At 47.0% G+C, this 16,220-nt stretch overlaps 2 protein-coding genes across 9 annotated transcripts in view; one reads left to right on the top strand and one right to left on the bottom strand.

Moving 5' to 3' along the window:
- The window catches only part of Naa35 (N-alpha-acetyltransferase 35, NatC auxiliary subunit), a 52,682-nt gene extending 51,987 nt beyond the window's left edge, over positions 1-695 (top strand). For all 5 annotated transcript variants that reach the window (XM_060380550.1, XM_060380551.1, XM_021647789.2 and 2 more), the window contains exon 23: positions 324-695. In XM_060380550.1, the coding sequence (XP_060236533.1) occupies positions 324-383 (60 nt within the window). In that variant the 3' untranslated portion in view covers positions 384-695. The remainder of the gene's footprint in view (positions 1-323) is intronic.
- A 215-nt stretch (positions 696-910) lies between these two features.
- Golm1 (golgi membrane protein 1) overlaps positions 911-16,220 on the bottom strand; it is a 41,493-nt gene continuing 26,183 nt past the window's right edge. For 3 of the 4 annotated variants that reach the window (XM_021647786.2, XM_060380554.1, XM_021647787.2), the window contains 7 exons: positions 15,117-15,171; positions 13,863-13,965; positions 11,580-11,706; positions 9,215-9,359; positions 7,691-7,936; positions 6,012-6,119; positions 911-2,935 (listed from right to left, as the gene is read on the bottom strand). In XM_021647786.2, the coding sequence (XP_021503461.1) occupies positions 2,826-2,935; positions 6,012-6,119; positions 7,691-7,936; positions 9,215-9,359; positions 11,580-11,706; positions 13,863-13,965; positions 15,117-15,171 (894 nt within the window). In that variant the 3' untranslated portion in view covers positions 911-2,825. The remainder of the gene's footprint in view (positions 2,936-6,011; positions 6,120-7,690; positions 7,937-9,214; positions 9,360-11,579; positions 11,707-13,862; positions 13,966-15,116; positions 15,172-16,220) is intronic. The other variant, XM_021647788.2, reaches the window with a different exon arrangement.

Genomic DNA, 16,220 nt, shown 5'->3' with positions numbered 1-16,220 from the left:
GCAGCATTTGTCTGTTGTACGGCTTTGCCTCTTCAGCTGGCACCCTAGGGTTGTACTGTGCTGCCATCCTGATCTGGCTGAGCACCTTGTCTGAAGTGAGGTCCACTTTCCTTTAACATTCTCTGAAGGCACAGCTGGCCTGGATGTTTCCTGGTGACCTTTATGAAGGACAAACTGCTTCCTTGGTCCTTTCCCTCTGACTTCTGCCATGTGACCAGTTTCTCTTGCACTGCCCTATTTCTGAACACGTAAAGTCTAGAGCAGAAGGGCACACTGCTAAACACATGCAGATGTATTCATTAGCTTTCTGGCTTCCTTCATAGGTTCCTCCCGAATTTGATTTCTCTGTTCACAAATACTTTCCTGTTGTGAAACTGGTGTGAAAGAGACTGCAAACATGATCGTGTGTGCTCTTGGGGATAGACAGCAGTGTGCCACGCACCGTGACGTAAAGTGGATTTCGTGGATGACAGCTTGTTACAAGGAAGACTCAGTTTAACACCCTTACCTGGCAAGAATGAAAACTGCTGTTTTAAAGTGGTTTATTATACTCCAGGGGTGTAACTGGGCTGGAATGCATTGGTGAACATTACATGGATTTACAGACTTAACTGTAAAACTTTTTTAAATGAATGATTAAGTGAAATAGTGTTTGTAAAGGTTAATAAATTTCTTGACAAAAAAAAAAAAAAAAAGCACCGGTGCTGCTCTTGGGGCCTAGAAAATTCGTGCCACTGTCTGAGCAGAGTGGTGCCAGACTCATCCAAGCTGGCCGTAGCAGTGCCCTCAGGCAGAGGCAGCAGGATCGGGCTTCACTTACCCTCAGCTGTGTGCTATGTTTGAAGTCAGCGTGGGCTACATGAGAGCTTATCTTAAACACCCAACAAGCCCAAAAATTGACCAAAAGAAGTTTCAAAACACAAGATTTATTAAGGATTTAGATTCTGGTAAAATTAGAACTTGATTTTGAGGTTTGTAAAGTACATGATTGAGTGTGGCGACACAGATTCGTAAGGATCTGTAACCCAGCAGCTGCAGTGCCTGCCGGTGGGGTCGGCAGGCGGGAGTGTGTGGTCTGCGAGATGTGGTCTCGCTTGAACATGGTGCGTACCTGTGCTGCAGCCGGAGCCTCCGAGCGAAGTGCAGGTTTTGTTCGTGATGCACCAGCCAGAGGCCCCATCCTTGGTTTGCTGCTCATTCCTCTGATAAGCCTGCGGGGTTTCCCTTTTGTGTTTTATAGGGGCACTGCTTTTAGCAGAATGAGCTCTCCTGAAGTTGAACCGCGCTTTGCGGTTTTGCCTAAGACTAGTGGCAGTTCATTTGGCTTCTGGCAGCGATGATCCTGAGATTTTGGTGTCCCGACTCTAACGTGACAGGCTTTGGTGGTGCCGAGGATGCAACCAGAGCCTCACACATACTAGGCAGAGGCTCTCAGGGAGCTATGCCCCAGCCCTGTGACACCCTTCTTGAATCAAAACATTTTCCTAGAAATCCTTTGAAACATGCCTGACTGAAGTTGCTGCAGTGCTAGTGAGGATTGAGGTTAGGCTGTCGCTCACTTCCTGCTCACTACTGAGGTAGTCTGGCTCAACTGTCAGGCATAGCCATCAGGCAGCCAATAGACCCCAAAAGGCAGTTAACTCCTTACCTGTCTTTCTTGTTGAAAAGGAATCAGCACAGCTTATCAGCAATGTCTACACTTTAAAGCAAAGCCAAATTAAGATAGGAAATACTAGGCACTAGAAAATACAAACTCTGCTTGAGCTTGGAGCCCAGAGTAGAACAGCTGTGCGGTAAAAGCACAATGCATCTGAGGGTCTGACAAGTTAGTAAGAATGAGGGACGTGGTTGGACGGTATCCATCTAAACACAGGGTGGTACTACGTCAGCATCCCGTGGACTGAGCACCAGATCTGGTCAGGTGCAACACAGGCAGACAACCTTGAACCCTGTGAACTGGCTCACTCTTGAGAGAGTGGCACTGGAAGGAGAGCAGAGTGCGACTGTGTCAGGCTGCAGCTGGTTAGAACCACTGATCGGAGTCAAAAACTACAGTCAGTCCTATACCATTGTCACCAATGAACTACAAGTCTTTACAAAGAAGACAAACAAACAAAACAGCTACTGTGTTCTTCTTGCCTTTGAAGGCATCCCTAGCTTGTAACCTGGGTATCCTCCAGCAGCCAGCCCCCTTTCCTGGACTATTGTATCAGCACAGGTACATGTGTCTGGGCCTCTGTCGGTGCAGTGACTTACTAGACAGTCTTCCTGCCTCGGCCTTCTGAGGCGTGGAGGTAGCCAGGCGCAACGCAGTGGCTATCTTTTACTTATTTTTTGCACAGAACAGCTTTGTGTTGAGGCTTGTCTAAAACTGACTAGTGGTGGTCTTGCTGGCAGTAAGAGCTTAGGCCACTGATGGTGGAATCAAGTGTGTGCAGGAGTGATGAGCTGCTCAGTACCAGAAACTGGCAAGCAACAGCAAGAGGAGAAAGAAGCTGATGTCTGCCAGGAACTGCCCTGCAGGCTGTTCTGTCCTAGAGACACTGCGGGATGATAGGTGCTGCTGCTCATGCAAGACCATCTCATTTCTCTTGTTGGTGTTGACCTGCTCAAGAAACACCTGTTAATCAAGAAAGTGTGGCCAATTTTGACATCTTTTGAAGACATTTTAAGAGTACATCCAAACTGTCTGAGATGGTCCCATTTTTTTTCTTTGCTAAAATGTACTGATTAAACTCCACAATAATGATCGGCTGGTGGACATTTGACTTTGTACATTTCACAGTTAAGTTCTCAGTCACTGGTGAATCACGTGGGATCTCTGTTCAGGCCTGTAGAGGAATATGTCCTTCTGGTTGATTTAGAACGTGAAGCTCCTTCTCACTCCCATCGGGTAAGTTTTTTATGCTTCTCTTCTGATCTTCAATATTTAAAACTAAAAAGGAAAAACAGTATTCCAGTATTAAGCCTGGGCAGGTCTCCATGCCAGTTTGTAGAATTGTCATAAACAGAACTTCACCTTCCACAGTAGCACCGCAGCTTGGAATTGTGTTCCCATAGAGAACAAAAGGAGCCATGCGTAGAGCGAGCGTGCCACAGGACAAGCTGAAGCTCCTGAAAGGGCAGCACCAAGAGCACACACCCTGTCGCAGAGCCACCTGCCTGCAGCTGCCAGTGATGGTGCCACTCCAAAGCTCACTCTACACAGCTGCAGTCTGCAGGCTCCCACCCTGACTGCCCTTTGACACAAATACATGGACACGTCACAAGACTTCACAGCAATGTATCTGTCCTGTTAAATCCCTGCAGCATTGAGACTTACAGAATTGAGGCTAATGTCTTCACCTTATCTCCCCCAGGCAAGCAAAAGGTCTTTTTGTTTTTGGTTTTTCAAGACACCGTTTCTCGACACAGCCCTGGCTTTCCTGGGCTTTTTTTGTAGACCAGGCTGGCCTGAAACTCAAAAGAGATCCGCCTGCCTCTGCTAGGATTAAAGGCATTTTCTACCATGCATGGCTGCAAGCTATGTCCTAAGCTGTTTTGTCCTTTTGCTTTGCCTTCTCGCTCTGCTGATAGCCTTGCACAAGATCAGAGTGCTTCCCATACTTGTAAAGGAAATCTAGCAGGGCATTATTCACCTGCAGGGCTGTTACACTGGAACCAGAAGGCTAGTGCTGTCAGTATGTACACAAAGGAAAGAGGGACACTTTGTATTTGCTTAGCATTTCTTTGCTAATGTGTTATTCCTATGCCTCAAAGATGATTACGGGTATAGCACATTAATATATTTTTAAAATCAAACTGAAGCTTCTCTTTCTAAAAATTAAATGACTGCCTGTTAAAACAAGTGACATGCTGGACAGACACGGAATTCTGATACACTGTAGAATCAGATATCCAAGTTGAAGGACTTTGTCTTCCAGGTTAGGCCAGTACACTTGAAAAGACGATACTAGAGTGAGCTAGGCATGGTAGCCTGTGTCTTTAATCCTGGAAGGCAGAAGCAGGTAATCTCTAAATTTGAGGCCAGCCTGATCTACAGAGTGAGTTCCGGTACAGCCAGGGTTACAGTGAGAAACTTTGTCTTGAAAAGCCAGAAAAAAAAAATACTTGAATGATAAATAATAAATCATTCCAAGTTATAGACACAAAACAGGCAGGACATTGGCCTACATGAGGAGGACATTAGTTGGACAGGATGATGCCCTGGAGCTGGAGTATATAGGCGGTTGTGGGTGCCCACCTTATGTGGGTCCTGGGAATTGAACTTGGGTCTTTAATTACTGAGCCAGCTCTCCAGTCCTGAAATTGTAATTTTTTAAGAATGCATTAAACATTAAGAATTGCTGATGAAGCTGGGCATTGTGGCACACGCCTTTAATCCCAACATTCAGGGAGGAAAAGGCAGGTGGATCTCTTGTGAGTTTGAGGCCAGCCTGGTCTACAAGAGTGTCCAGGTCAGCCAAGGCTACACAAAGAAACCCTGTCTCAAAAAACAACAATAGAATGTTGATGAGGTAATGCACAGAAGGTATCTCTGAATCTAAGAGTAAGGTGGAGTAGTGCTCCAGTAGTAATGAAGATGCAACACTGGACAGAGGATTTCTGATGAAGCCTAGGGATATTGGACTTGCCCCTCCGCTTCGGAGGGGAGGGGATTCGGGTTAGGGCTAACCAGAAAGCTCACTGCCTGCCACTAAGCCTGAAATGGAACTCTGATCCACAGGACCCACGTGGTGGAAGAAGAGAACTGACTCAAGTTGTCCTTTGATTTCCATACAAGTACAATGGCATGCATGTGCCTGCACAAACAAGTATAATTTAAAAGGCCACCCACGTACCGGGTTTGGGGCAGGAGATTTGCATTGTAACTGGCACAACAGGACACAGCATCTAGCCACAAGAAGCTGCACACTTGATGTCCTCAGTGCTTCATGTTAAAAACTGAAGAGAACGTCAGGTACGGCAGCATGCAGCGCCCGCACCTCACCGGGAAGACACTCCAGTGGCCTGTACTTCCTCCCAAATGCCCCAATGGCTAAGGCTCAAGAAAACTAGTGCTTAGAGCTGAGCACAGGATGCAAGGAAGCAAAAACCTAAACCTGCAGAAAACTCAGTGGTTACAGGGTAGATGGCATACAATCAATCCACAAAGAAATGTATAAACTGGTCAAACACTGAGTGTGTTTTATGCAACCCAGAAAGGTGGAACAGAGTGCTGCTGACCTCTCAGGGAGTCAGAGCAGGAAGGAGCCTCGTCAGCTCTCCAGAGGCTTACACAGCAGAAAACTGGTTTAGAGGCAGTCAATGGAGAATCTAATGATTGTGCCAAAACTAGACGATGGAGTAACTGGGGGGTGCTGGGGCCATCTGGCTGGAAAAGCCCTAAATCACTTAAAGTAAACCCTCTGATTTTCTGGGGTACCTTTGTTCTCACCCTGCTTACTGCTACCCCATTTTCCAGGGCTTTTAGAAAACAGTCTCCCTGCACTGAAAACTGTAGTTTTTAAAAATGAAAATCTCAGAGTGTTCCAATTTTACCAGTGAAGACTCAGGGGCCAGATACTGGGGCCACAAACTTGCTAGCTCAGAAAAGCAGAGAAAGTACCCAGCTGACCTTCATACTCAGCTCACTACCCAGGAGGAAAAAGCTCCTTCTTCTCCACAGTCTTAAATCTCTCAAAGTCCTTCCTTTCTACTTAATCCCTGTCAGCTCTTTTTTTTTGCTCCTCTTGACCTAAAACTTTATTAAATCCTGTGTACAGAAAGCCCTTGGACTGAAGGTATGTGCTAGGGCTGAGCCACACCATAATCACATGTTTATAATATACAGGAAGTTCTTGAATTAAAGGTGTATTTAGTTAAAGTGGAACCACACCAGACAATAAAGAAGTTTTTACAGTTCACCATGGGATCAAATATCTTGCAACAACTTACAGTGTTATTATCAATATTACTTAAAGAAAAGTAAAATGATGAAAGTTGAGCACTTCATATTCTACTCTTCTTACCATTTATATTTCTGTCATTCCCTGCAAGGACTGCCTGCTTGTCTCTCTCAGATCCTGCTTCATTTTCATCCAGGTTGTATTCATTTCCCAGTCTCTGCTGGCTTCCTCCTGTAAAACCAGCACATCAGACATAGCTACATTTCATTCTTTTTTAATTTTTTTTTTTAACATACATTGGTATTTTGCCTGCCTGTGTGTCTCTGTGAGGGTGTCAGATCTTGGAGTTACAGTTGTAAGCTGTCATGTGGGTGCTGGGAATTGAACCTGGGTTGTCTGGAAGAGCAGTCAGTGCTCTTAACTGTTGAGCCATCTCTCCAGCCCTGCATTTCATTCTTGATGTCACCGGAACACCAGCACCAGTACTGGTTGTCACCTAACCTGTACCTTAGAAAACAGCCTGACTCATGGGCTTGCTCCCAGTAGAAATGACATGTACAGTACTCAGAAACGTGCCCCTTCAACACTGAGTCCATAAAATTCAGCTTCAGTGACAAAACCCTAACACGCAAAGGCTGTGGGCTTCATTCCTAACACACAAAAACGTTGTGGATTGGATATCAGACTCTAGAGGGCTTCTATACTCCAGCTAGTTCCCAAATAATCCAGAGACCTCTTGAATTTATGAAAGCTCTAAAGCACAGTAACTGAGCAGGTATCAACCCTATAAGCTATTTTGCTATTTCCCAGGTACACACCCCATGTTACTTGCCTTAATTTTTCCTGTGTGGGCTGCTCCTGGAGGAAAGAGCGGCCAGGAAAGATTACAGAGAAAGCAAACAGACCACAGGCTTCTCCCTGATACCTGAAGTGTGTGTGTACACGGGGAGGCACAGGAGCGCCTTTTTAAAAGGAATGCCTGGAAAATCTCTACTCTTTGCTTGTACTCTGATGTAGCAGCAGCACAGTGTAGCTCTCCCTTTACCCTCCAGATGAGATGGTTACTGATGCCTGTGGAAGCAGGTACACCACAGAGGCCTGGTAGCTTGTCCTCCCTTAGCTGCTACACTTCATTTCCAGTAGTCAGACACTTGAGTGCCAGCAGAGCGGGGGCCCTCCCTCTCGGGAGCATCTTCTTGCTGTAGGTATGGAGCAAGGCTCTGAGAAGTGACATTCCGTGGGAGGCTGATAAAATGCATCCTGAACTGCAACAACGGGGGATACTACGACACATTATTCAATTCAGGTACTTGGTCCAGCCAAGAGCACGGTGTCACAAGAGTGCTCCTCGCTCCAAGGGATGGAAGGTTCGTTAAGGCAAAAGAATATACTCAAGATACTTAGTTGATCCAAGATTGACTCTTCAGGAAAGGAAAGGGGGATGCATGCGTCACTTCCTCAGGTGCACTCCCATCCACTTCCTTCAGTACTTGAACACATAAGCAGGTAGAGATAGACAGACAGGTGGTCTACCTGCCAGGGGCAACATTTGACCTGCCATGCACTTGTCTTGGGGTGCCACATGCCCTCGAAATCCCACTGACATTAATATTATTTCTAAAAATTAAAATATGATTGCACTATACCCTATTTCCCTGTTGATGGTGAACAACAAATAAACACATAAAAGAGTGAATAAGTCACAAAGGCCATTTGGTGAAATCCAAGATGGGTCCAGTACTGGGAAGATGGAGAAAGGCAAGTGGCTGGCAGGAAGCCTGGGAACCCGCAGAGCCACCCACCTTTCTCAGCAGCATGTTCCTCCTGACCATCCCTGATGACAAGCTGGTCCCGCTCAGGGTACTCGGAATCCTCCTCAGGCCTGGCCAGCCGGGCAGCAGGTAGCTGGGCAGCTGGTAGCTGTATGTTCGCATCAGGGTTCCCTGCTCCCACAGGCATGCCATCCATGGCAGCCTGTTCCTGGACTGCTGCCTTCGATGGTCGCAGACCGTGCTCCTCGCCAATGACCGGAATCTCATTGGTTTCTTCTGTGCACAAAACATAGGTATGATTACAAGAGCATTTTTTGTTTTTTGTTTTGGTTTGATTTTTGTGTTTCTGAGATAGTTCCTCTGTGGATCCCTGGTGGCTGTCTAGGAACATGCTTTGTACACCAGGCTGGCCTCGAACTCACAGATTCTCCTGCTTCTGCCTCCAGAGAAAGTGATAGGATTAAAGGTGTGCACCATGCCTGGCTTCAAGAGAATTTTAACTAAAACAAAAATTAGATGTGACTGGCCATGGAGTACACACATCTATCTATCTATCGTTCTGTCACTCAGGAGGCAGAGGCAGGAATATCAGGAGGTTAAAGGCCAACAGTGGCTATATCAGTTTGAGGCCAGCCGGGGAGACTCTGCCTCAGACAAGATAGAAGGAAAAAAAAATGATAACATTTAATTAAGACTGTGTACAACACACCTGTATTTCCAGGATTTAGGAGATGAAGGAAGCAAAGTCAATTCAAGACATTGGCCAGCCTTGAGGCTGCACAAGAGACTGGCCCAGCAGTTTGAAGCCAGCCTGGGCTACACAGGAGCTTATCTCAAAAAAGCAAAACAAAAGCAAAAAAACAACAAAACGAACAAAAGTGTCACCACTGTATTCCTAGAATATTGCCAGAAAGAGAGACTGGTGTGAGTTACATACTTCAGAATATCTGTGAGCTTGTTGGTGTTTTGACCTCTGCTACAGACCACAGGTGTCAGTGCTGTGCGTCTTCTTCAGATTAAACAGAAAAGCACTGGGTATGGTGGCGCACAGCTTTAATCCCAGCACTCAGTAGAGGCGGGTGGATTTCTGTGAGTTCGAGGACAGCTTGGTCTACAAAGAGAGTTTCAGGACAGCCAGAACTATGTAATAGAGATCTTGTCTCAAAACAGAACCCAACAAACAAAGTCAGAAAATAACATGGATTTGAGAACCCTGACACCCCCAGTGGCAGAGTGCTAGGCTCTCAGGGTCATACCAAGCCATGGGAGCCCAGGCACACCAGCCATCCAGGGCTGTCTCTCTGCCCTTCAGTCTTTAAAGTCCCCCAGTACCTTAAATGAAGGTACCTTCCGTACCTGGCCTTACACTGCTGCCAAGGATCTTGGCACTCACCTGACAAGGACCAGGTATAAGGACAGAGTGGAAGCCTGTGGCCCCCAATTTGGGTCCCAAGAGAAAGTGCCATGAGCCAGCCCACCGCCACACTCTGCCCTCAGTGTTTGTACTGCCCCAAACCATATGGCACTCCTTGATAAATGGAGGACATAACTCACCATTCTGCTCACGTGGCTTCAAGCTCCATTCCTCTGACCTGGGGGCCGGCTTCTGGGACTTGTTTCTGGGCACATCCGCTTCCCCTTGTGCAGTCTGTTCCTTTGGCGGGACTACTTGTTGAAGCTTGGCCTGAGGCTTGGGCGCCTAGAGTCGGAACAAGCACAGGACCACCAGAGCATCTCATGGGCCCCTCATTACATCTGGCTAAGAACTAAACTCAAAACAGTCATGCCCTGCCACATGGCATGTAGATCAGTAGACTTCTGCGCAAGTCCAGGTCCTCCACAATCAGGAAGAAAATAAACAAGGGGAAAATGTAACGATCTCAATAAACCAACTTACCTGACCAAATAGCTACAGCACACATCCCAGCACCAACACGCGCCAAGGCACCTGGGACCTCACATGACTAACTAACATCACACAAATGTCAACACATTCTCACACCACATGGAATGGAGCTTGGGAAACTCACAAATAAATGGAAATTAACACACTCCCAATGTGTGCATTTCCTTTGGGTTCTCTCAAGAGCTAAGCGAGATAAGGGAAGGAGACTGTCCAACTGCAGCCCATTTCTGCCATTTGGTTACCTGACGGGATATTGAGAAACGGGACATAATCCAGAACACAGGCTAATTACCCACTTCTAGGCCTAAAGGAAGTATGTCTCCCCTCTGTCACATCTTACCAAGCAGTAATAGATAGCCTGTTTACAACAGTTCCTTTTACTGTTCCAGCATATCCTGTCCCGTGGCCAAGAAAATATGTAGAAGACATCCCGTGAGGCAAAAGCCAATCTGGAGACAGGAAACATCAGAACCAGCCACACAGTGATACCAGATTTACCAGGCCATGGATTTGGAACAGAGAGCCCAAGTGAGTAAAACAGACAATGAGGCAGAGATAGAAACTTCAAGGGAAAAAAAATACTGAGATTAAAACTTCTATACATAAATGAATTTTTTTGTGGGCTCATGTGTAGACTAGGTCCGGACAAGGGACAATTTCCCAAGTTTGGAGATAAAATATAACCCATGACAGTGAAAAACAAAGAGAACAAAACAATGGAAAACAATGGACCAAATCTCAAGCACTGTGGAACAACTACAGGTGAGACCTCATATGGCAGCCCTAGACTCCTCATACCCAGGGTGGGAAGGAGGCCATAAATGGCAGCCCTCGTCTTGCAACAACTTCAGAATGTCACACATATGTACATGATCAGACAAAAGTCAAGAAACATCTAGATAATCAAGATTATTTAGAATTATCTAGAATTCCTCCAAATTCATGTCAAATACCAAACCATAGACTGAGGAAGTTCAGAGAACCCAGCCAGGATAAATACTAAAAAGGCATATCATTTCAACTACAGGAAAATCAAAAATTTTGGGAAAGAGCCAAAGGAGAAATATGTGCCTCATAAGGGATGCTTACCAAGAAAGGCCACATTCTAGGCTAACACTACATCTTAGGAAATTTTAACTAGGAACCATATCATGTCTACTCCTCTATTACTATAAAATTAAACAAGGAATCGGAAGCAGAAAGATAACTGGCAAATCCCCAAATGGGTGGAGATTAAGACACATACTTTTAAATAACATATGGGTTAAAAGTAAAGTCTCAAATTTAAAAACAATTTGGTCATGCCTTTAATTCCAGCAGTCGGGAGGAAGAGGCAAGAGGATCTCTGTGATTTTGAGCCTAGCCTGGCCCACATAATAAGTTCCAGAACAGACAGAGCTACATAGTGAGACCCTGTCTCAAAATAAATAATATTTTGGTAGATAGAGATAAGAACGATTTGCTGGGATGTACAGGCTGCAGTAAAAGCAGTGCTTTCTAAAAAGATATTTGTAGCACTGAATGCATACGTGAGAAAAAGGTCTGCATCCAAGAATCAAGACTGTGCCTTTCAGAAGCCATAGAACAAATTAGCAAATTAAATCCAAAGTAAATAGAAGAAAGGCTATGTGAATTAGCTCATAAATCAACTAAAAAATTTAAAAAAAATCATTGAAAGCAAAAATACATCCTTTGAAAAAGCCAATGCTCTACTATCAGAAAAAGAAGGTAATATTCTGGGCTCTACACTGACCAGGCTGATCCTGACCTCATCTTGACCTCAGTGTGCTCAAGCCAAGTAGCAGCAGCATCTTCCACAGGGTACTGAGGCTTGAAAGGTCAAAGCTCTGAGCCTGGGGTCCTTAGTCCGGGCATCCTGGCACCAGGCTTTGCTCTACTATGCCACAGGAACCAAACCCACAGGGAGAACAGAGACCAGGGTCAGCAGGACAAAGTGTTTAGGAGAGAAGGGTGTACCTCCCAGAAGCTCAGGCCAGAGCAGGCCCCACTTACCTGCTGATGGTCGTTACTTTTAGCCTCATCTCTGGAAACTAAGGCTTCGTTTCTCTTTCTGGTGACCTCTTGTATCCGCTCTTCACACTGCTCCTTCACCTCTTTCATCTGGCTGATACACTGGCTCCTGGTGAAAGTAAATGGAAGGACATGTGGATGTCCCGAGCACTCCCTACCGGACCCCACACCCACAGTTCACTGTGGCAGGAGACAGAACAGCCCTTTCCTACCCTGGACATGGTATGAAAAGGGAACTTGCAAGGGTTACCATACTTCAGACTTGTTACATTGCTTTAAACACCACCACCACCACCACCACCCACCCACCCACCCACCCACACACACACACACACACACACACACACTTTCTTTAAAAACACTGGCTACCAGTACAAATTTCCTAAAACCCTTGTAATGTCCTGGTGTTGGAAACATCTTCATCCTTGAGCACCTTGGATCAGAACTGTGGCTAAGTTGATGAGATGGTTCGTGAGGTGGAGTCCTGGGGTGGTGCACATTTCAGGATGGGGGTTGAAATATTCAGTTCCACCTCTTCTAGGTGGTAAAGGGGCCTGAAGTTGGGATTTAAACATGTGGCTGATGATGTCATCAGTCATGCCTATATAACAAATCCAGCTACCACCTCTGCACCTTGAGCTTTGACAGCTTCTGGGCTGGTAAACATCGATGCACCAGAAGGGTTGGATGCTGAGTCCATGGCTTGTTGGGGGTTGGTCTGCTGCTATGTATTCTAATACTAATTACTGGCCCCCAAGATCTGGTTGTCACCCAAACACATTCCCACATATACCTGTCTTTGTTGTATAAACTTTGTTCACCCTAACTCAAAGTTAATTGGTTAATAAAGATGCTGAAGCCTGTCACTGGGGAGAAGAGGAGTAGGCGGAGCTTAGGTTCTGGGGCTTGTAGTCTGAGTCTGAACAGAAGGAAATCGCTCCAGGCTCCGTGCTTTTCACAGTTTGGGGGTTTGAAGTAATCAGAAAGAAATGAGGCAAGTCACTGTTTCGAAAGAACGTGGGTGTTCTGTGGGGCCGGCACATGGGAGGCGGCTGTCTTCAGCTGCTGGGGACCGCACAGGCAGCTTGACTTTGAGGACGCAATTAGGAAATACTGGACTGTGATCCCAGCCCTTGGGTGGGAGAAGAATCATGAGTTCCAGGCCAGTCTGGGCTATACAAACTCAAGGCTAGCCTGGGCTACGTGGGAAGACCCATTTCAAAAGAAAGCAGGGACTCTGGCAATGTATATCTAGTGACAAGCTAAACCTACATTGTCTTGTAGAAGGATAAAAGCCCAAATATCTTTTAAATGATGAAACACTTTGAAGCTCCATGAATTTCTATGTGTAAGGAAAGAAAGTGAAAACGGATTAACAAGCGTAGGTGGCTACAGTCAGGCAGCCTGAGAAGTCACTGTGGGGCAAGGTCAGAGGTTCCCGGCCAGGGGTCCCCATGTTCCATTTTACTCATTGTTTCCTTGGGGGAAAGAGCTGGAAAACTAAGCAGATGGCAGCCTTGTTCTCTGCCTTGAGAAGTGTCTTTTCCTGTCTTCCCAGCGGGTGTAGCCTAGCTTTCAGCACCTCACTGTACGGACTACACTCCACTCTCACTGTGAAGCACGCAGAACTCTCAGCAATGAACCACCAACATGCAACAATAACCTATCAAGATCTTGCCGAAACATTCTAGATGGGTTTTTTTTGTTTTTTTTTTTTAAGCTCATGCTTGACTTGATATTTAAAACACATGTGTTTTTAGGTGTGCCTAAGTGTGTGTACATTCCCCACACATGTGCAGGAGCACACGCGCAGAGGGTATCAGGCTCTTGGGACTGGAGTTACAGGCATTTGTTAGCTAGCATGTGGGTGCTGGGAACTGAACCTGGGCCCTCTTCACCACTGAGCCACCTCTCCCAAGCCACACCTGGCATTTTTAAAGTGTTCAGACTGCCACATTGTGCTTTAGTTTATGATACATAAATGTTACAGTATAGTGACAGTTCATTTCCTGCTGAGCACTGCTTGTGTACACAATCATACCTTCCTTACTTAGTCTGTATACTGAGCCCTGATGGATGACACTTACCAAATAAATACTGATTCCTAAAGGATGTGATTCCCAGAGCTCTGAGTCCCTTCTCAAATGCTACACAGAACAAGGGATCAGTTCTGTCACGGGTGAGCCTGCAGGACTCTGTCCTTGGCTTCTGATGTGCAGAACATGGACCCACCTCCCCAGGGGCCTTATCCTGAGCCACACTCACAGGTCATAGGAGAACTTCTTTTCCAGGCTGGTCTGGTTCTTCTGGAACTGGAAGATGTCTTGCTGCAGCCTGCCATAACTCTTCTGCAGGGCCTTCAGCTGGTCTAAGCCAGAAGGACAAGTCACGTCACTGGCCTCTGTGTGGCTACTGAGCCCCTCAGACACACAAGGCCAACAGAAGCTAGTCTGGCGGCGGCGGCACAAGCCCTCAATCCCAGCACTGGGAGCAGGGGGGAGGCTCGGCAGGGATGGGGAAACAGAGGCAAACAGATCTCTGTGAATTTGAGGCCAGCCTGGTCTACAGAGCAAGTTCTAGGTCAGCCAAGACTACACAGAGAAACCTTGTCTCAGGGGCTAGAGAGATAGCACAGTGGTCAAGAGCACTGTCTGCTCTTCCAGAAGACCTAGGTTCAATTCCCAGAACCTACATGGCAGCTCACAACTGTCCATACCTCCAGTTCCATGGATTCTACCACCAACGCAGATAATAAAATAATAATAAAAGACATGACAAAACAACTCACAGCCCAAATGGCACAGGAGGAAGAGAATAGCCCCTCCCCTGCCACGGTACCTACTCATGAACACTCTCCCTCCATTGACCCCATTCAAAATGTCTACTAGAACTTTAATGATTAGATCTCATTTATTTGTGTGTGTGCATGTACCACTGCACATGTGTAGAGGTCAAAAGTCAGCACGGGGGGGGGGCTGTCAGTCTCTCCCCGTACTACGTGGATTTTGGGACTGATCTCAGGTTGTCAGGCTTAGTGGCAAGCGCCTTTAGCTGCTGCACCATCTCACCAGCCCCCACATGTGCTTCATATGCACGGCTCGAAGGCAGCTTTATACAAAGTTTTATATAATTCTCTGTAGTCTGACCTTGGCCTGAGGTTGGGTGTGGGGGTTTTCCACGTGATGGTGTGCAGAGTATTAGAGTATTGACTATTATTCATCCAATTTCATTGTTCATTTGGTGGTGGGGATTGAACCTAAGGTCTTGCAAGCGATAGAAAAGTGCCTCTCCCACTGCACTCTATACCAGTATTTCTTAAAAGGTTTGTAAACCAAAGAGGGCTGAATTATGTCCATCATAACTTGCAGTATACACAGTAATATTTTATAGGAACAGACTGTGTGGGCAGAGACATTAAGGATGGCTCAGTTACAGTGACAGAGCCACCTGAGGCCCTGAGGGAATCAGGCCAGGCAGGCTTTCCTTGAGACAGTGGCTGGGCTGGTGGGAGGGGCTTACCTTGCAGGTCTCTGATGAGCTTCTCGCTGGTGGTGATGTTATTTACCAAAACCGCCTGCAGGGAAGACAAGGGCTGAGTCAGACAGCTCACCTGAGCAGCAATGCCTTCCGAGCGCGTGTGGAGGAGGAAAGCGGCACGCAGCCAGCAGCTGTCCAGCCAGCCATCGGGAGCCACACTTGGCTCCACCACACTGTCCAACCACAGTGAAGGACCGGCTTGGACATCTGCTTTCCAGTCACCCCTGGAGGACTAATCAGATCAGTGCCTCGATTCTAGCTCCCAAACATCCGTCCCTGCCAGGTGTAGCTTCTTCCTTTCCTGAGCCACAGACTCACACAGCAGCAAGCGCCTGTCACGGTCCCCAGTGACCCGACATGATGAGGTAGGGAAGAGGCAACGCATGCTGAGGACTCCGGGTCTGACCATCCTGCCAACGCCTCACAAGCAGCTACTCACTAGCCCTTTGTAGTAGCTGTAGGAGCCAGGCACCCAGGCCTAGGCACAGCTAGGTGGCTCCGTATCATGACGTGCTGAAGAAGAGACAGACAGATGCCACAACACCAGCCACACTCCAGAGAGCAGGCTCTCGGCAGTTGGCCTGCAAGTGGCTAGGAACCTGAGCAAGGCAAGTTTCCTGAACTACACCCCTGACACTTAACTGTAGGCATTAGTGTGACAGGGGTAAGGACTCCCTCGAGACATGCTGATGTGTTACTGAGTGTTTCTCCTGCCAGCTGGCAGGAGCTGTGTACTGAGAGAATGAGATCTGCCCCCTATGTGGGTGAGTACCATCTAGTACCATCCAGTGAGCCTGGTGCTAGCAAGAACAAAATGGGACGGAGAAGGATTTCTATTGGCCCCCGAATGGCTGCGGGACACGGGCAAGCTCCCGAGTCCCAGCTGTGAGTCGAGAGCTCCAGGGCTTTCTGGTCTTAGGACTCCAGGGCTATTGCTGGCAGCTGAGAAGTACATCATGGTCATCCCTGGTTCTGGGGCCTTCAGACATGGGGGAGAACTGGTACCCTAGTATCCAGTATCCTAGCATCTCCAGTCCATAGGGAAGCTGGCCTGGGACCACTCAGCCTCCATAGTGCCATGAGGTG

Source organism: Meriones unguiculatus, chromosome 3 (assembly GCF_030254825.1).
Source record: "Meriones unguiculatus strain TT.TT164.6M chromosome 3, Bangor_MerUng_6.1, whole genome shotgun sequence".
NCBI lineage: Eukaryota > Metazoa > Chordata > Mammalia > Rodentia > Muridae > Meriones > Meriones unguiculatus.
Note: the sequence above shows the minus strand (reverse complement) of the source record. Positions and strands in the feature narration are given on the sequence as shown.